Genomic DNA, 19,742 nt, shown 5'->3' with positions numbered 1-19,742 from the left:
TGAGGAGGCTGAGGGAGAACTGGGGGCCTCGGAAGCCAGAGCCTTCCTGCACCGTCTGATTGGAATACACCTCCAACACTCGGACTGGCCTCCACCTCCCCTGACCCAGCTTACGTAGATTTTTGAGGTCCTCAGCTCTAAAGGCAGACCGTGAATAGGTCTGGTTTTCTTACAGAAGTCCGGAACATGTGTATATGTAGCATGTTCACCTGCACGTACATTGTCTTCACACCTTTATTCCTGTGGTTTCTAAAAGCAGACCAAAAGCTGCCCCTAACCCCACGTTTTTGGCTGAAATGCCTTCCTGGCTGGGTTCAGGGAAGAATGGACGTGCTCTTGAACAGGCTGCCGTGAGGTCAACATGGGGCCGTGTCAGCTGCGGAGGAGCCTGGCCCCGTTTCCTGCGCCCTGTGCAGTCACAGGCTGCGCCGCTGCCGCGAGCCTCTACGGCAGGCGAGTTCATAGACATTTCCGGCCCAGCGGGGACCTCTTTAACCCTTAGCTAGTCCTGAAATTAACTGTTTCAGAGATATTATTGTAAACCGTGATTTAACGTTTCTCAAGGACCCCTCGGTTTCCTCCAGAATGTGTCAGAGGGCTGCCGTGCTGCCGTGTTGGTCACCGGGGACGAGTGAACGCCTTGGTTCTGCCTGGAGGCCGCGGTTCCCACTCCTGCACTGACACGGTCTTCGGTTTTTCCCACAGAAGTACGACCCAGACCTCTTCCGGATGGCCCTGCCCTGTCTCAGCGCCATAGCCGGGGCCTTGCCGCCAGACTACTTAGACACCAGGATCTCGGCCACGCTGGAGAAACAGCTCTCGGTGGATGCAGATGGCAACTTCGACCCCAAGCCTATCAGCACCCTGAAGTGAGTCCAGAACCACCTCTGTGCTGGTTCTGCCTTTGGCCCCGTGCCCGGTGTTCTCTCTCCGAAGGCAGCGAGACAGTGAGAGTCCCTTCCTTCCCTCCAGCCAGCACTGCTGTCCTTTCTCTAGACACCACAAGTCACACCAGGCACTGGGGTTTGCCCTCAATTCCTGAAGGATCCATGCCTCCATACCTGGGTATATACTGTGTTGTAATATTTCCAGGCTTTTGTTTTAGAGGGTGGGTTTACTTTATTTATGATAAGAGGTGGGTGTTCTCCACAAAGAAATGTCATCTGAGGCATTGCCAGAAACCACCCTGACAAATGAGCCAATTAAGTTATTAATGAGTTTTTTGACAAAATCTTCACTCTTTGGGAGGTAGGCCTGTACCACTTCAGTAGCTCCTTTCGTCATGACGACCCCACAGATAACGCACAGCAGGGCCCCGACGAGGCCTCGGGGTGCGTGATGACAGAGCAGCACAGGGCCCCTGCCTGGGAGACAGGCCCCGCTCTCGGCCGTGCCAAGGGGCACTGACGCTCCAGAATAACCCTACCACAGCACCTTCGGCCTCTCCCTCCGATTCCCCAGCGCCTCTCACTGGAGGTGGTTAGGCCACGGACAAAACATACACCCGATTGTGGCTGGTGGCGGTTCTGCCTCAGCTATGATTATGTGTGGGGGGCGTGCCGTCCTTACCTCCAGGGGCCTGGTAGAAGAAGAGCTCCAAGACTTCCTCAGCATGAGCAGGGAGGTAAGACATCCTAGACGAGCCCCTTGGACTTGGGTTTTGTGGCAATAGCTCTCAAATGGCCTGAACCCTGTCCTGGGGCTGCCAGCTTTGATAATGTGTGAAATTCATCTTTGGGAGGTTAGGTACACAGTCCATCAGACCGAGCCTTGAACTGAGTGGATGGTGAGAAACAGAATTGAACCTACTCTGAGGAAGAGGTCAGGGGCCCAAGAGAAGGCAGGCATTTGCTTCAGACACCTCCACCCTCTGAAAATATGAGTGTGCTGAAGGATGCCAAATGGTGCGATCATGTGGATGCTTTTATAAACGTTATGAGACAACTTCATACTCTAGGAATTGGGTGCGAATAAGCGGTTCCATGTTAACTTGAGAGTTCTCATTTCCTCACCTACACCTTGATACCAGTCTGGTTCTGCAAGTAATGTGAGTCATAGAGACAAACTCTCACTAACTTGGGCAGAAAAGGACCTTATTGCAAGGATGGGGGGTCGTTATCAAAACCTAATGAAAGGCTGACTAGCCTGGCCTCAGTAAGGTCAGAAACCAAGACACAGTAGCCAGACGGACAGCCTTCAGGGGTCCCCATTGGGTGAATCCCCTTGAAAGGTTTGCTACCCTGGTCTCACCTGACTCAAGACCCTCATTCCTGGAAAAGGGAGTCTGAGCGGCCGGGACAGGGGCCCCTTCTCAGACAGTTCACACCTGACCGTGGGCAGTGCAAGATTTGTTCCTAAAGGAAAAGGGATGCGCTGTGACCAGCAGAAGGGACCCAAGCTGTCAGACTGCTACACTTCCAAATTTCTAGTATTTAAGTGTGAGTTGCTGAACCCAAAAAAGTAGACAACCACGATTTTTGTAACAGTTGGTCCTCTAGCTTCCCATTCCTGCCATTCCCAGAGCGCAGCCCCGGGGCGACAGGCCGGTGTCTTCAAATGGAGGGATTCTCACTGTGTAGCCTAGATGGGTTTGACCCAGGAGGCCAAGCGGTTCGGGGGCCAAGCGGTTCGGGGGCCAAGTGGTTCGGGGGCCAAGAGAACTCAGAGCAGCTGGAGGGAGGCCACCGACAGGGCAGAGCCTCCTGTGGCCGCGGGGCCATGCAGCGCCGTAGGTACACTCAGGAGGCTCCCTGTGTGTGGTGTCTAGCTCCAGCTCCGGGCTACCCAGTGGATCATATCCAACGTCTCCGTCTCGGCTGGTGGTGGTTCTGTCTCAGCTCTGATTGTTTCCACCACCAGCCAAACGGATGGCTGATTGTTGGTTCTGGACTTCTTTTCGGCACATCTGGCTGAGGTGCTTGGGGAGGTTGTAATTTGTTTTTTCCTTTTTTTCCCCCTTCTCATTTCAGTTTCTCCTTGCCTGAAAAATTGGAGTACATCGTCACCAAGTATGCTGAGCACTCACATGACAAATGGGCCTGTGAAAAGGTGGGCATTATCCTCCAGCTGTCGGTCGTCAGGGGAAACCAGCCCAAGAACACTGCAGGGTCCGTCCTGGAAATCTGCCTGGTCTGTCCAAGCAACAGACTCTGCCTGAGAGCGTTCATTATTTCCAAGTGGGGTCAGAGCAGGTCGGAGACGTAATCAGCAGCAGTCGGAGCTGCTGCTTTTTGTATTTCTCCAGCAAATGATCGATTCTGTTAGTCTTTAGTCTTTTCTCAAGATTGCATTTCCTGGAGCTTGCACCCAAGCACCTACTTGTATGTGTCTGATGCAAACGCTTAATGTAAGGTGGGAGGCTTTTATTACACTTTTCCTTTAAAATGTTTTTCTCTCTGGAAAATGGAAAATGAAATTGAAAGCCTTAACCTTGCGTTTTGCCAGGAAACTGGATTTTATTCTAGAGAAGGATGGCACACCTCTCCCTATGGCAGGCAGCGGTAGGAGTCCCAGACACTTCCTATTAATAAGCCTGTCCATCTGGTGTTTAAAATTCCTCAGCACATGAGGTCAGGCTGCCTAATAAGTTTAATTGCTCTGTCAGCCCTTTAATGCTGGCAGGCAGAGTGGAAGGAATGTGCCAAAGACACCCAGGGTTCCTATGCGCAGCCAGTTAAAGGTTGAGGCCAGAGCTCAGCTGCAGCTTCAGATGGAACCGTGGACTGAGGCCACAGCAAGGCCACAGGGACCGCCTGCGTGTGGCGGCTGCGTGTGGTGCTCCCTGGAGAGGGCACACATGTGCCCCTGGCTGAGCCCCTGCACTGGCCCAGGCTCAGCTCTGCTTCCACGGGAGCCAGCGATCACAGCAATCATCGTAACTGTAGACTGGGCTGAAACCTCACCGTTCAAGAGCAGGGCTTGGCAAAATGTTCCTGTAAAGGACCAGAGAGTAGACTTTGTGGCCAGTCTGCACTGCAGCTACTCCTCTCTGCAGTTAGGGCACAAAGCAGCCACAGACAATGTGTAAATGAGCGTGTGTGCCTGTGTGCCAGTGAAACTGTGTTCATAAAACAGACGGTCAACTGGAGTTGGCCCCAGGACTGCAGTCGGCCGGACCCCACTCAAGAGCTTGTTATTTTCTCAGCACTCTTTACATATGCTGTGTGGCCAGCCTGTGAAACAGGGAAAAACAGCACCCAGTCCACCCATAGCAATGGCCAGTCCATCACTAAGCCATGTGGGTTTACCTCCTTAGTCTCTCTGGGATCAAGAGACTCTCCCTATCCCAACCCCCGTGGCTTCAGTTCAGGCTATCGACCTCTTTGGCCCAGAGGATTGCGATTATCTCAGCAGTCTGCCCATGAGCATTTCCTCCTGCCTGTTCTTCACACTGCAGGCAGGCGATGGTTTCAGTGTGTGCACTTGGTCCTAGCCTACCGCCGTTCTCCATTACAGCCCCTTCTCCTCATTAAAGTTCCTTAAGAGCTTCTAACTATTTTTAATACAAAGGTCAAAATCTTTAGTGTGGCCTGACAGGCACTGCCTAACCTGGCCTCTGCTACCATCTCTAGCCTCATCTCTCGCTTCACCCTCTGCCCTCCAGCTGCATCCCCTTCTTCTCCCACCTCCCCTCCCCCGACACACACACACTACAGGTGCCTGAGACCCCCCAACCCCCCACTTCTGAGCCAGGTGCCTATCTGCACTCTGACATGCACACACGCTGCTCATCAATTCATCCCTCAAATACCCGTTCAGGTGTGATTTCCTCGGATGCCTCTTGCCCAGACTTTCAGCTGTGGGTCCTCTTGGCGCCTTGCTCTTTTCCATCATGGTGCCTTTATAGCAGCTTACGCAGTACTATTTACAACACTTGTATGTTTGTACCAGTTGTCAACTGCACGTTTGCTGGCGCGGTGTTTGGTTCCTCTCTCTCTTCCACTGCACTGTGCGCTTCATGTTTGTGAGGAAACGTGCTGGCTCCCCATGGCCAGGTGGGCATCAGTTATCTAACAAGAAAAAGAATATCGTCCCTGTCCTCAAGACCCTAACAGAGACCAGGCTGGTGATCGCCAGAGGGGAGCCAGAGTGGGGACTGGGCAAAAGGGGTGAAGGGACTGAGAAGTGCGGATCGGCGATTACAGAGCAGTCTCCGGCATGTAACATGCAGCGCGGGGAATGTAGTCGGTGATGTTGTGATGGCTGTGTATGCTGCCAGGTGTGTGCTGGAAATATCAGCAGGAACGCTAAAGTCTATGATTGTCTAATCACTGTGCTGAACACCTGAAACCAATGCACAATAATGCTGAAGGTAAACCACAATTGAAAAATGTTTTAAATTAATCAGAAATAAAAGAACTCTACAGTCCTGTGGTAGGAAGAGAATAGACCAGCCACGGTGGCACAGGTCGTTGGCACAGGCGTTCACTGCTATGGCAGGTATGAGCACAGGGCTAAAGCACCAGGGGCAGCCCCTAGTCCAACAGTGGGGACCAGGGGCGCTTCCTCCAGCTGGCGACATCTGCCATAGGTGATTGGGGATGGGGGAAGCAGGTGCAGATCCAGGGAGGCGAGGGGGAGTGTGGTGGCTCTAGGGGCCCATAGAGCACTGTGGCAGGTCCACAGAGTGGGGAGGGCAGCAGGGGGAGAGTGGGGAGACGCGTCCAGACAGGGCGGCCAGGCCCTCGCTGTGGCTCTAGAGGCCAGGAAGAGTTTGCATTTCACCATGATGGCAGCTGGAAATCAGACACTTTCAAAGCAGTGGAGTGCCCTGATCAGGGTGATTTTATAAATATCAACTCTCAGTGGTGTAGAAAATGGAGTATACAATGCACAATCTGTGTCAGGCATGCCAGAGGTACCCTTGGAAATATCGAAGCAGAGCTTAAAGAGGTTTGGAAATTAGGAGGGAGGTCTGGGCTGGACATACTGCTTTGTGATTAGTCCTCTTATGGACTCTGGGCTTCAATTCGATCACCCAGGGAGAATCTTTGAGTTGTGAGGTTATTTGTGGGAATCAGGGACTCTTATCTCTGTGTCCACAACGCCTGGGACAGAGTCGAACACCTACACTAGTAGACATTCAAGCAATGTTTGTTGAATGACTCTTGAAATTCATAAACTGCTATGACTCTAGGAAACATGCATTGCCACAGTTTTGCTGTGCAGTTGGCAAACAAGGAAAGCAGTGGTTGGAGGTCCTACCCTCGTGTACCTTTAGCCTTGACTTCAGTCCTCGCCTGTAAACGTAACACACTGACCTGAGAAGCACTGTTCTCTGGTCTTTGGAAACATCCTTCTTTCTGCAGCGAGCCTGAAACACAGGCGAGTAACTGGAGGGGACAGCAACTAAAACGAGAAGAAAGGAAGGAGCAGAGTTCGAAACCCGGGGGCAGGAAGCCTGACACCCTTAATGGATCAGTTAGACGTGTGGGGGAGAGGGCAATTTCCGAGCTCTGTCACATTCCATTATGCCATTTGTCTGGTGAAAATAGAAGCTAGGATTTGGGTCACATAGCAGGGCCCTTTGGGTGCCAAAGATATTTGAACTGAGAACATTTCTGCAGAGTCAGAATGGATGGAAATACGGAATTTCCCTGGACGAAAACGTGAAGACCCATCCGCTGATAAGGCCTTTCAAGACATTAACAGAGAAGGTAAGGGACGGGCCTCAGGTAACACTGAGTGGCCGCCCTGCTTGTCCTTCCTTGGGAGCTGTCTCAGATTGTCAGAGTTGAGGGCACATTCATCCTCCAGTTCCTTAGAACTTTTAAGGACTCCCTACACTCCTCTGGAGCTCCCCCTTGGGCACCTGTTCCTGGACGTTTCCAAGAGCCCGGCCTCAGGGTCTGTTCTGAGGCTCTGAGCGCCCTTTGGAGAGGGAAGCATGGGTCAGCACTTGGAGGCTGGGCCGGAATGCATGTGTACTTCGCTGGCAACTGAACTAGGAAGGCTTTTGTTAGATTGTTGAGGTGGAGAGAAGGGTGAATTGCTGGGGAAAATTCAAAGAGAAATAAGTGTCAATCATGGAAGATGAAGGAGAGAAGAGAGTCCCCAAGGAAATATGGGCAGGTCCCCTGGGTTTTTTCAATGAACAACTATACAGTTCAACCCCACGCTGAATTCCTATCTTGTGGTCAGTCCTTTGTAAGCTTCAGGTCTAGTGTCACCCATGAAGGACGGCACATGTATTTTTGTGTGCACACTGACCACCAATAAAATTGTACACAGCTCTAAAGAGAATTCTCAGTCTAAGACATTCTGTTTCCCAGGATCCAAGGAGAGTGTTGTGTGGACGCCTTGTGGTGAGTCCCTCTTACACAGCTTCTAGAACAAGCTAGAAAAGTCACTCTCTGTTCTTGCTCCTCGTTACCCACAAACTGTGGGTGACATCTGGTTCATTCCCTCTGGAGGCAGGAGATGGTAGGGTCTCACACTTAAAAGCATCAGAAAGACAGATTGCGTGTTTCGGGTGGGATGCTGCACAGGGGATCAGACCTGGTGAGAGGAAACAGGAACCAATGCGCACCCGTCCAGTGTGGGATCCGACCTCCACAGGGAGACAGGCCAGCCAGAGTGCTGAGGCGTGCCCTGCAAAGCTCTTCTGCTCGAATTTTCTTCCAGGAGAAGGAAATTTATCGCTGGCCAGCCAGAGAGTCCCTGAAAACCATGCTGGCTGTGGGCTGGACTGTGGAGAGGACCAAAGAAGGAGAAGCCCTTGTTCAACAACGGGAAAATGAGAAGCTTCGGAGCATGTCCCAGGCCAGCCAGGTAGGACAGAGGCCCACGCCGGGCCAGTCTAAACCCCGAAGAGCCTGGGGACGTTCTCCCCAGGGCTCCAGAGGCCAGGACCACCAGCCGCAAGCCTGGGGACCTCTTGGGATACATCTTTGGCAGCTGGTGTGGGGATGCTGGGAAGAATAAGGAAAATCAGGGCAGCCCCCGGTGATTCTGCCCTTGCTCTCCTAGGGCAACAGCTACAGCCCCGCCCCCCTGGACCTCTCCAACGTGGCGCTCTCCCGAGAGCTCCAGGTCAGTGCTGACTGCGCCGGAACAGGGCCACTTGCGCTCTGAACCCCGTCAAGTGCAGAATGTATTACCCTCCAAGGAGGTGTTTTGTTTTGTTGTTTTGTTTTGTTTTTAAGATCAAGGAGAAGGGAAAGAATGCCTAGAACATATCACCACAAAAATATAAATAATTGAAAAGGGCCCCTTTGGGCAGCGGCCACAGGGAAGGTCTCAGCAGAATTAACGAGTTATCTGAGAAAGTGGGGTGTTGTACGTCTGCCAGGGATGCCATAGAACGGGTAATCACTCTTTAAAAGGCAGAACAAATAAATTCTGTATCAAAACCCAAAACAGAACTAACAACGGCTAGGAGAAAATCTGTGAAAAGACGCCTGGGTTAAGGGGTGCTGTCCTGCCCCTGCGGGGCCGCCCGGCCACAAGGGCACTGGCATATCCTGCAGGGGGTCCACTCGGGTTCCCCGACGGTGCAGACACGCAGTCGTTGGAGGACTTAGGGAAGTCCTACCGAGAAGGTAGAACCGAGAAGATGAAACAGAGAGCATTCAGCTGCCTCCCCGGTCATCCCTGCCCCCCGGCTCGCACTGGTGGTCACTCGGGGCCCCAGCCAAGGCCAGTTACTCCTCGCAGAGTCCATCAGACCGGCCCTTCTCACTTCAGAGGAGGTTTCTGTCCAAAGTACACCGTTCCTGGTCACTGCTTTATGAATCGTTTTGCAATCGTTTTCCCCAAGACATGACTATTTTTAGCTTGCTAAGCTAAACACTTTCAGGGACTCTAGACTTTTCCTTCACCCCCACTTCCAGACCCCTAACCTCAGGTCAGGAGTGAGAGGCTGAGCTCCCGTGATGCATGGAGAACCACCAGGATGCACTTCCACATGGAAACGTGTGCTTCTCCTAAATGCATCAAACCGCCAGGATCATAAGTTACGAGGGAAGGGCAGAATCCGAAATTGTTTTCTGTGTGTACAGGAAGACATAAAACTAATGAGGTGCATAAGCACAGACTAAGTAATAAGGAGGGCAGACACTCAGTCGCGCGCCTCGCAGTTGACGTTTGGTGGAGCCTTGCCCGCCAGGCTGCCTGAAGCTGCCTGGCAGACAGCAGCCTGTTGCTCTCGCTTTGTCTCTGACGGCCCTCTCCCTGGGGACACAGGGAATGGTGGAGGTCATAGCTGAGAACTATCACAACATCTGGGCCAAGAAGAAGAAGCTGGAGCTGGAGAGCAAAGGTAAGCCTGGTTCACAGCACCCCCCGGAGGCTGGGCTGGGGAGCAACAGGTGTGTTTCCCTGGAATTGCAAAGAGCCAAATTTGTTGTCAGCTCTCACCTTACTGACCCCAGGTGGTGGCAGTCACCCTCTTTTGGTGCCATACGACACCCTGACCACCAAGGAGAAGTTTAGGGACCGAGAGAAGGCACAGGACCTCTTTAAATTCCTCCAAGTGAATGGCATTGTGGTTTCTAGGTAAGTCGTCTTCCAGGGGACGTCCATGGGGCTGGGCACCCTTATAGGTATGGCCTCTTCGTCTTCATAGGCTTCATTACCTGCCTACGAAAAGAAGGGGAAGGGTCGTCAGGGAACATGTATAAAGGACCCATGGACAAAGCCAAAGGGGGGAAGGATTGAGGGTGGGAGGTGGGGGTGGGCGGGGCGAGGGAGAGTGGTGGGAGGAAAATGGAGATAACTGTACTTGAACAACAACAACAATTAAAAACAAAGAACAATCCAAAAAATAATGAAGAAAAGAAACATTAAAAAAATGGATCAAAACAAGAGTCGCAGGTGAGTCTTGGGAAAAAAGAAAAGTTTTATTTTGCAGGATGAAGCCCTCTTTTCTGACATAAACAGAACCAGTCAATATCAGTTTTAAAAATCAATCACAACACAATATAAGTGAACAAAACAAAACAGAAACAGACTCATACCTACAGAGAACAGACCAAAGGTAGCCAGAAGGGAGGACCGTTGGGGGACTAGGTGAAAAGGGTGAGGGATTTGAGAAGAACAGATTGGCGGTTACAGAACAGCCATGGGGATGTAAAGCACAGCTCAGGGAGTGTGGTCAATAATGTGATACTGTGCACAGGGCCAGGCGGGTACTGAAAATATCAGGGGGAGCACTTTGCAAAGTATATGACTGTCTGACCACTGTGCTGTACACCTGAAACTAATACAAAATAATACTGTAAACTGTAATTGAAAAACCATTAACAAAGAAAAATCACTAACAGCAGTTATGACAAATTATACATGCATATCTTAAACATTTAATTTTAAGTTAAAACATGTCAATATGTATTTATTCACAAATCTTGTGCTATAGGCCAAGGCCTTCCTTTGTATGTTGTCCTATCCACTGGATTTACAGACCACATCCACAATGCATCCTCAAAGTTTTGCCATCGTGGCTTTATAAGGACAGTGAGAATTACCGCATGCACAAAACTGTGTGCGTGCAGTGTCTTCCAGATATTCTTTTCCATTTCGTCCCCTTCCTTTTACAGTTTTCTCACACATACCTACTTCAAAAACTATGTGTGTGGAAATTTGCTATCACAGGTCTTTGCAAAATATGCAACTTTGTTCTCATAGAATCAACAGTTCTCTTGACACTTAATTTCATTGTTGTATGTGGTATTTCATTAAGTTACACCATAACAGTAGTAAGCCCTGCTGACATAGATGGTCTCTGAATGAAGAAACTGATCCCTGGGAAGATGCAAGTGCAGGCGGTGGGGGGCATTGAATGAGTCATGGTCTCCTAAGGCGTTTTATCTGGACTTTGGCAGAATTATCTAAGTGAATGTTTTACATGAGAATGGTCTTGGCTGCTTGAGTCTTAAAAGTGGAGCCTATCTTCTTTCACTGGGCCAATGCCCGCAGTGGGCTGTGCTCTGTAGGGCCCTGTGTGCTGAGTCCTTTGTGGGAAGAAAAATAAGCTGCTGTTTTTATTGATATAGCCATTCCTCCTAAAAGGAATGTTTGCTGAGCCAGCTGCTGTTTCTTTCAGTTTCCTACAGAATTTTTGACACTGAATAGCAGAAATTCAAATAAAAATTTATACAGATATTTCTGTTGTGTATCATATGGAAAAAAATAAAACTTATGTGCTGTACTGTGAAGTAGGAAAGGTCAGACAGTGGGAGACAGCCTCGGGGGAAGCACTTGAGAAAGACACCCACTGTCATCTAAACCCTGTTCTTAGCACCAAGATGAGTGCACACTGTGATTTGCTGTGAAATAACTAGCTCACAGAAATGAAAAGTTCTTCTTTAGTATAACTAAAAAAAAAAACAAGAAAATAGGAGGGAAAAGGAGAAAGATCATTGAATTAAGCAAACATGCCCTAATGGCCATGTGCCAGCTGCCAGAGCGTGTGGTGGACGCCTGGAGGTACAGGTGAGGCAGCGAGACCCCTGTCACCAAGGAGAACTCCCCGTTTCCTGCTACCCACACCTCTGCCCTGCTCCATCCTCAGCTTCCCCATCACTCGGTGACAGCCCATTCATTCCCGGCTCTTCTCTCTTTGTCCCAACCCATGCCCAATCCTTCAGGAAGTTCTGATGGTTCTACCTTTCAGATGCCTAGAATCTGACCACTTCTCACCACCTCCATGCTGTCACCAGGATTGCTGAAAGAGCCTCCTACCTGGGCTCCCTATTTCAACCCTTGTCCCCACAGTCAACTTCAAACCTGATAACTAGAGTAATTCTGTCACAGTGTAAGTCATATCATGTCGTTCTTCTCTGCAGAACTTTCAATAGCCCCCCATCTCAGAGCAAAAGCAAAATTTGAAGGATGGCACCCAGGGCCCTCATGACTTACTCCACTGCCCACCCCCTAGCCATCCGCACCCCGCTGTCTGCTCACTCCCATGCCGTCCACACTGGCCTCTGCCGTAGTCCTCCAGCGCAGTGTGCATGCTCCCACCTCAGGACCTTTGCATCTCTACTCCCTGTGCCTGCAAAGCTCTTTCCCCAGAGTCCATAGCTCATCCTCTCCCTCCCTCAAGCCTTTACTCCAACAGCCTCCTTCTAATGAGAGCAGCACTGAGTGTTCTGTTTGACACTGCAGTCTGCTCTCCCCGCTTCAGACACACCTGGGCCCCGCCATCCTGCTTCAGTTTTCCTTATTCCATAAAGCTTAGTAACGTCTATCATTCTGTATCCTTTCTACCTTGTTTCAAATGTTGTTTGTGGCTGTCTACAGCGTGTAAGTTCATGGGGACAGGGGTTCCTGCTCACTTTTCTGATTTACCCCTGGCTCAGTGTGTGTTGATTACATGATGAAGATCTCTTTGAAAAATCTTTGCAGACATTGTTGTAGTACAGATGCACATGCAGCGAGGTGGGTTCCGTGTGCAAAGGGAAGTCAGTCAGATGAGCCGGGTCACGTGTGGGAAACGGAGTCAGCGTGGGTAGGACTGTTGACACGCCAAAGTCACAACGTCATCTCTGTTGCTTCCCGGGTTTACACGTTTCCGACCTAGAGGTGTGAAGGACATGGAGCTGGATGCCTCCTCCATGGAGAAGAGGTTTGCCTATAAATTTTTGAAGAAGATCCTGAAATATGTTGATTCTGCTCAAGAGTTTATTGCACACTTGGGTAAGTCTTGTTGCAAAATGTCACAAACATGTATGCTGCTCATAGTGCCTCATAATATCACAGAATTTTATATTTCTTCATCAAGGAACAAGGCCTTCATACCGTAGCTGTTTGTGATTCATTTGGGCTCTTGGTTCTGGGGAGGAAACCCCCAGGGGCTCCCCCAACACACACCAAAAAAATCGGTTTCATCCTTGGTTTCCCTGCTGGGTTTGATTGAATCATCTGTCATTTTTCATGTAGCTCATCCTACTTTAACTTTCCTTTTGTTTTGCTTTGAGACCATGAGCACGTGACTTACCTTCTCTGAAGCTCCTTTCTTATCAGTTAGGTGGAGAAAGGGGAAAAAAGTGATTAGATAAAGTGGAGAAAAGGGTAGTGAAACAGCTTGGAGAACTGACACAAGAAAGAACTAACCAGAACAATTGTAAAGTACTGTGTAAAATACAAGATACTGTGTAAAAATCAAACAGCTGCTCTGTTTCTAAACTGCTGGGACTGTGTGGTCTTTGTTGTTTAACTCTGGCCACCTGGCCAACTTTGTGTTACTTGTGTCCTTGTAGAAGCCCTTGTCAGCAGTGGGAAAACTGAAAGGTCTCCCCATGACCAGGAGATCAAATTCTTTGCCAAAGTAAGTGACCCTGTATACTTTACCAAATTCCTTTTTTCTTAGGATCTGCACAATTCAGGGTATAAGTTAAGCTAACCCAACAAAGATATCCAGAAATCCAACGGCTTCAATGAGACAGACATGTATTTCTCTTCTGTGGCACATTCCCGAGGCAGGGGGTAGTCCGAGTAGGCAGGGAGCCTGCCCTGCTCCACGCCATCACCCAGGGTTCCAGGTTCTTCTCTGATGCCCCACCATCTCCTAAGGTGTGGTCTGTGTCTGCCCATGTGGTCCCACAGGCTCACCTGTACCACATCTGTGGCAAAGGGGGAAAGGAGAGGGGAGGGAAAGCTGCTACTTTTTTAAAGTTCTATCCCATTAGCTAGAATGTAGTCACTTTCACCTCACCTAACTACAAGGGAGACTGGATAATGCGTTCTCTAGTCTGTGCCCAGCTGAAACCCAGGGGTTTCTATTGCTAAGAGAAAGAAGGGGAGAATGAATCTGAGTGCCAGTGAGCAGTCTCTGCCAGACAGCCCTACTCAGAGGACTGATTGCACGGTGGCCCTGGGGCAGCCACGCTGTGATGCAGGGACAGAATGGGCGTGGCCAGTATTGCTGGCCCAGGCTCCGGAGTGCCTGTGAGATGCCATGCTCCAGAGGCCGCGTCTCAGTGCAGGTGTCCCACAGGTCTCCCCTGAGAATGGTGACTTGGACCTATACTCGTATATCTTTGGGCCCTTAGTTGGTGGCGCTGTCCTTTCCCATGTCCCCATGACTTCTGGTTCTAGGCATAAAAGGAAAATGTATTCGAAACTGAGAATCACTGGGTCGAGTTTCCTGGAAATGTCAGGACAGCGTTTAGAGGCTTTTTGCTCACTGAGAATGAACTTCTTCAGAGGAACCACAGGAAGGGCTTTGGCTGGCTTCCTAGAAGTTCATTTCTGGTGGGTTTTCCAGGTTCTCCTCCCGCTGGTTGACCAGTACTTCACCAACCACCGCCTCTACTTCCTGTCATCCCCTCTGAAGCCCCTCAGCAGCGGTGGGTATGCCTCCCATAAGGAGAAAGAGATGGTGGCCAGGTGAGTCTGCAAAGGGAAGAGACGGTCACGGTGCTGATGTGAATTACATAAAACTCCAGATTCCTGGAGACTAAGTGATACTTTTGGAGAAATTAACTATATGCTGATGATCAGTAGCTTAGAGGTTTTGGTTATTACCTGGGTCTCGAAAGTAAGTTTATTCATACTTATCTATATGTTATTATCCTCGCAACCAAGAAAAGTGCACTGTTTGGGGGTTTCAGTAGGGCTGGGGAAAAATTTGTATATCCGGTCAACTTCTATGCTGAAATAACATTTAGAAAAAGGCGAAGGTAATTCTGAAGCTTAGGAAAAGCAAACACGCAACATTGAAAAGAAGCAGATGAACACTGTTTTCAATTCCACTCTTTTCTGGCTTTTTAAGGCTAAAACTTAAAAAACAGAATCAGATCTTACAAGTTCTGGTGTAGGTGATCTGAGATTTGAAATCTAGAGCAACATAATTCAAGTTAAATTCTTAACAGGGAAAATTTTTTCATCAAAAGCACCAACCCCCTTTACATGTCACTGGGCAGAACAGTTGGGTTCCTCAGCAGAGATCAGAACAAAAGGGGTGCGTCCTGATCAGGCTAAGACAGGGGTGTCAAACTCATTTTCACTGGGAGCCACATCAGCCTCATGATTGCCTTCACAAAGCTGAATGTAATTTTAGGACCGGATAAATGTAACTACTCCTTAACTAGGGGCAAGGAGCTCAGCACTGCCACTGGGTAGAAACAAGGTGCTGGACTAGCTAAAACAAGGTTTGGCCCTCGGGCCTTGTGTTTGCCACCTGTGTGCTAAGAGATGGATACCACCGTGCCTCAGGTCTCTCAGTGTTTGATATATGAATGACAAGGAAGGGGTTCAACTACTACACAGCAAAGAGTTAAGGATTTGTAATGAAAGCAGGTTATCAGCTCCTTCCCTAGCATCTGCTGATGGTGAACTGCATACATAATACTTAAAGAGGGCCCAACTATAAGGTGTCACCCTCTCTGGGAAGATATTCATATGAGGACTTAGCTAACACTTATTAAACACGATATGACTCAGCAGTGACTTAATTTTTCATATGTAAGAGTCATGGCCCACTCATGCATCCTCGCCACCATGCTCAAAATTCTAAGACAGCTGTGTATGATGAGCTCCGCTTTGCAGGGGAGGGAACTGGGGTTCAGTCAGGTGACCACAGAGCCTAAAGTGTCCCGGGGAGTAAATTAGGACAAACATGAAAGCCCAGTGCTGTCTGTGCAGACCACGTGCCGTTTTCCCTGCATGGTCATTACTTAACCTCATTTGTTAGGAAAGGAGGAGCCCACGCTATCAAAATGACATACACTTGGAATCAGTTACTGGCTAGCAACTTCCTAAATATTTTCAGGATGCACCAGTGTATTTTGCAAAAAGGTGGGGAACTGAGGGGCAAAGTGAGATATTCACATAATCCAGCAGAGGGCAGGTGTGTCTGTTTTCTTCACCTATGTTTTTTTAGATTATTAATTCATGGAAATGTAACATTTGTTCAGCCAGGCACCATTTGTCACGGCTGAAATACAACCTGGAGCTGATCAGCCTTGCAAATAGCTTTCAGCCCCAGCAGTGGCTTGCCACAGAGGCTGTGGTGTCTGCGTGGAGGTGCGCACATTTCCAGACCCAGCTGGTTTGCAGCCTCCGCCCTCGCCCCACCTCTTCCAGCTCAGATGCTTTTCAGCAGGGCTTTCCACACTTGCTCTCCTGGGAGCCCTTTAATTTATCACCTTCAAACTCTGAGGGGACTCTAAGGACAGTATTTCTACTTAAGTCCTGGGCACCCCAGGGGACAAGCCAGAGCCTGTGGAGATTTCCTGGGCCTTGGCACACCTGAGAAAACGCGTCTCACAACAGGGGGACCATGTTAGCATTAGGATCAAGCAACCAAACCATCTGCTTCAGCCAGGAAAATGCTCTTTTGTATTTATAGAGAGCATGCATTTATCTCACCAGAAATAAGTGAGTTTATCAGCCCCACGTCTAAAAAGTGAGGGTAGTGTGGATACTCTCTACTTACAGGTGAGAAAACTAACCAACGCACTGAGCCATGAGGTGGCTGTACCAACAGCCTAGCCTGTCAGGGCAAAGCCCGGGAGCTCACATTCTTCCAGGTTGCCCCTCCCCCAACTCCATGAGTTATCAGATATATAGCTCCAAAAAGACAAACGCAGTGGGAAAAGGAAAAAAGAAGCAGTCCATATTTAATTTCACACTAGCTGGCTGCCCAATTTCTATTAACTTATTCTGAGTTCTCTTAAGCTCCAGGGCCAGGGTTCCAACTGATTTCTGCTGAAAAACAAAGAAAAAATGACTAACCAGGAGGGACTTTGGCCATGATTCTTAGGAGAGAGCCCAAAAAGGCCCAGAGTATTCACTGAAAACTTTTGAAAGATGAGCACATTTTCATCATCCCCACCAGTACTCAGGAAGTATTTCTTCTCCATTCGAGCTGTCCTCTAAATTAAGACTTCAGCCCTGTGTAGGGCATGAAGCCCATGGCAAGCTATGCAGAAGAGATTGGGAAGGAATTCAGCCCAGCCTGACCTTGGAGTCCCATGGCCAGTACCAAGTGTTTTTAGTCCAAGTATTTCTGTTCCACCAGGAAGGACCACTTTCTGAAGAGGTTGCCAGCCTCCTGTCTAGGTGTGCTAGTGTTGAGTACCGTCAGAGTTCTGGGGAACCTCCTCCCACCAACATGGACAGCACAGGTGGAACGGCGGCCTGGTGCCCCTGGATGGGGTCCATCTGTAACATATTTAGAAACATGTGTAGGCTCCTTTCTCACTACACAAAGCCCTCTGTGTGGCACTGTGGAAGGTAAAACAGTGAGACACAGCTGGATCTCCAAGGGCTTCCAGGGCAGAAAATATGGGCAGAAGGCACAGAGTAGGGGCAGAAAGCACAAAAGCATAGTATGCAGGCTTTCCTAGCCTCTAAGGACACAGCTAGCACAGCAAGCTGGTCAAGCCCATCCATGAATGGGAAATGACAATGAAAAGCAATTTCTTACATGTTTGGTTCAACACAGCATTGCCCATACCTGAACCACTAACTTTCTTCCAGCCTCACCTTCTTACCCACCTCCCAACAAAGCCTTCACATCCTAGTGAGGGCTGCAAAACGATTCGCCATCCACTTCAGCAATGGAAAAATGATGTTTCTACAGAATCCCCATTTATTCCTGAATGTCATATGAATGAACATTTCAGTATGTGGTACTCTGTGGTAAGGGATGGTTTGCAAAAGCCAGCTCTCTACAAAATACTGCAACTGTTCCAGAAGGACTGTTTTCTGTAAGGTTGGAGCCACCCATGAGGTATCTTTCATGGCTCTCCAGCAAGACTCCGAGAACCACGTGTGTTCCTGGTGTGGTCCAGAGGCTTGATTGAGAAGAACATAGAGCATCTTCCCAGAGTGCCACTGAGTGCTCTTTGTTTTGCAGCGGGGGGACCTGGGGAGGTACAAATCAATCCTTGAGTCTGTGTGCCTCTCCGACTCACGCTCTTTTCTGCTTCAGCCTGTTCTGCAAACTCGCTGCTCTCGTTCGGCACAGGATTTCCCTCTTTGGTGAGTGAAAAGAGGCATGCTAAGGGCTGCACTCCTCCCCGTAGTCCTCCTGCACTCGCATTTTGCCTTTTTGTGCGTGTCTCCCACAGAACACCTGAGCCCGAGGACGAAGGTGTCACCTAAATATGCCATAGAAAATTGGTACGAAGTATGATAAATGACCTCCCTATCCCTTTAACAGCTCTGATTTTCCACACCAGTGAATGTTTTAAGCTCTTCCTCCAACATCCATCATAAAGCAGATGTGTCAGGCCAGAGATAAATGCATTGTCCCTGAACACAGACCTTGCATGCTGGGTTATCTGTGGATCGGTGGTTGATTATGCTGGGCTGTGGTTTGTGCTTATTGATAAGATTGTGTTTGAAAGGCTGACTGGTTCAGGGAGTCACAGGCGATACTTTTGATTCTAGGGAGTGATTCTACTACAATGGTGAGCTGCCTTCACATCTTAGCTCAGACGCTCGACACAAGGTAAGTCTGCCCAGTGTTTTCTAGTAGTTCCTCAACACTCGCGCTCTCACTCAGGACTGCACTGGAGAGAAGCAGACAGGGAAAGGACGGATCCTACCCTGACGTTAGCACTTCTTTGTTTCCCCATCTGCATGGCAGAGGGCCACGGCTAGGGAATATGCTCAACGCTGAAAACTGAGCATTTGATCATTCTTGTCATCTCTTACTGAGAAGTTCACCTTCAGAAGATGAAATGTATAATTTGGCAAATACATTATAATGAATAATGAGCCACTCTGTGCCTCATTCCCCACAAAAAAAAAAAAAAAAACAAGAGCTGCCTGATGGGTGGCAAGGCCGCCGCCTCCTGGGAGAGGAGAGCCATCACTCTCTACCAGAAGACCGGAAAGGGAGTGTGAGCCCGAGGCCCAAGGGCCTGTAGGGAAGACAGCTGAACAGGAAAGGAAGTCATATGTATATACACCGATAATAGAAATATTTTATATGTGATGAGACAAAAATGAGACAAACTGTGGGAACAACTGGCTGACAGGGAGCTTTCTTTAGCATGTTCATGTCAAAGTAGAGAGGACGACATCCATCCCAAATACAGAAGAGAGGCAGCAACCTGAGTGGCCATGAGATGAAAATCCACTACAAACAAAGAGTAGTCACACACGCGAGCACACGCGCACACACACACGCACACACACACACAACACACACACACACACAGAGTTAAGGATAATTGGGAGTTTTAGGTTTTTGAGAGAAACAAGCATTGTGGAGATACTGGAACAGAACAAAGTTTGCAGGTCAGACCAAAGCCTCCCAAGGGACTGAAGTCCCTTGCAACTGGAGTGAGGGAACTTTTCTCCCAGAAACGTGGGACACCTTGAGAGAGAGTCCATTTAAAAAAAAAAATGTAGGGCAGTGTGTTTAATCACCATACCTGAGAAAACCTGCGGCAGGAAAGTTAAGGAGGTGGCAGGTAGCTCATGAAGAGACTTGCAGGATAGGAGCAAGCCTCACTGACTTTCATTGTTTTTGTTTTTCTGGTCAGTTGGATGATCGTGAAAATGCTGTAGATATAAAGCAACTGTCCTTAACAAGCCTGTCATAATCCTGTAAATAAGATGTAGAACTACAGAAAATAATAGATGACTTCTAGGCTTTGTTCCAATTCTAAGGTTTAGGGAATTATTCTCATGGGTGAACCTCAGATATCCATAGCTAATCTTCACGCCTATATGGTTTTGTCAGTGAACTGCCTAAACTGTCTGTTTTACAAGGGGCTGGCTGTCCCCCTCCCCTTTCTCCAAGTGAGGACATCCCTGTGAGCTGATAGAAATCTAAGCTTCAG

General features: G+C 49.0%; 1 protein-coding gene across 1 annotated transcript in view; it reads left to right on the top strand.

Annotated features, from left to right (window-relative positions):
* Window positions 1-19,742, top strand: part of RYR3 (ryanodine receptor 3) — a 504,534-nt gene that overhangs the window by 402,508 nt on the left and 82,284 nt on the right. The window contains exons 52-63 of the mRNA XM_045822230.1: window positions 706-869; window positions 2,970-3,048; window positions 6,567-6,656; window positions 7,624-7,796; window positions 7,977-8,031; window positions 9,184-9,259; window positions 9,372-9,495; window positions 12,521-12,636; window positions 13,200-13,267; window positions 14,207-14,328; window positions 17,879-17,928; window positions 18,340-18,400. Coding sequence (XP_045678186.1) covers window positions 706-869; window positions 2,970-3,048; window positions 6,567-6,656; window positions 7,624-7,796; window positions 7,977-8,031; window positions 9,184-9,259; window positions 9,372-9,495; window positions 12,521-12,636; window positions 13,200-13,267; window positions 14,207-14,328; window positions 17,879-17,928; window positions 18,340-18,400 — 1,178 coding nt within the window. The remainder of the gene's footprint in view (window positions 1-705; window positions 870-2,969; window positions 3,049-6,566; window positions 6,657-7,623; window positions 7,797-7,976; window positions 8,032-9,183; window positions 9,260-9,371; window positions 9,496-12,520; window positions 12,637-13,199; window positions 13,268-14,206; window positions 14,329-17,878; window positions 17,929-18,339; window positions 18,401-19,742) is intronic.

Source organism: Phyllostomus hastatus, unplaced genomic scaffold, assembly GCF_019186645.2.
Source record: "Phyllostomus hastatus isolate PE091 unplaced genomic scaffold, TTU_PhHast_1.1 phas_scaffold_501, whole genome shotgun sequence".
NCBI classification, from domain to species: Eukaryota; Metazoa; Chordata; class Mammalia; order Chiroptera; family Phyllostomidae; genus Phyllostomus; species Phyllostomus hastatus.
Note: the sequence above shows the minus strand (reverse complement) of the source record. Positions and strands in the feature narration are given on the sequence as shown.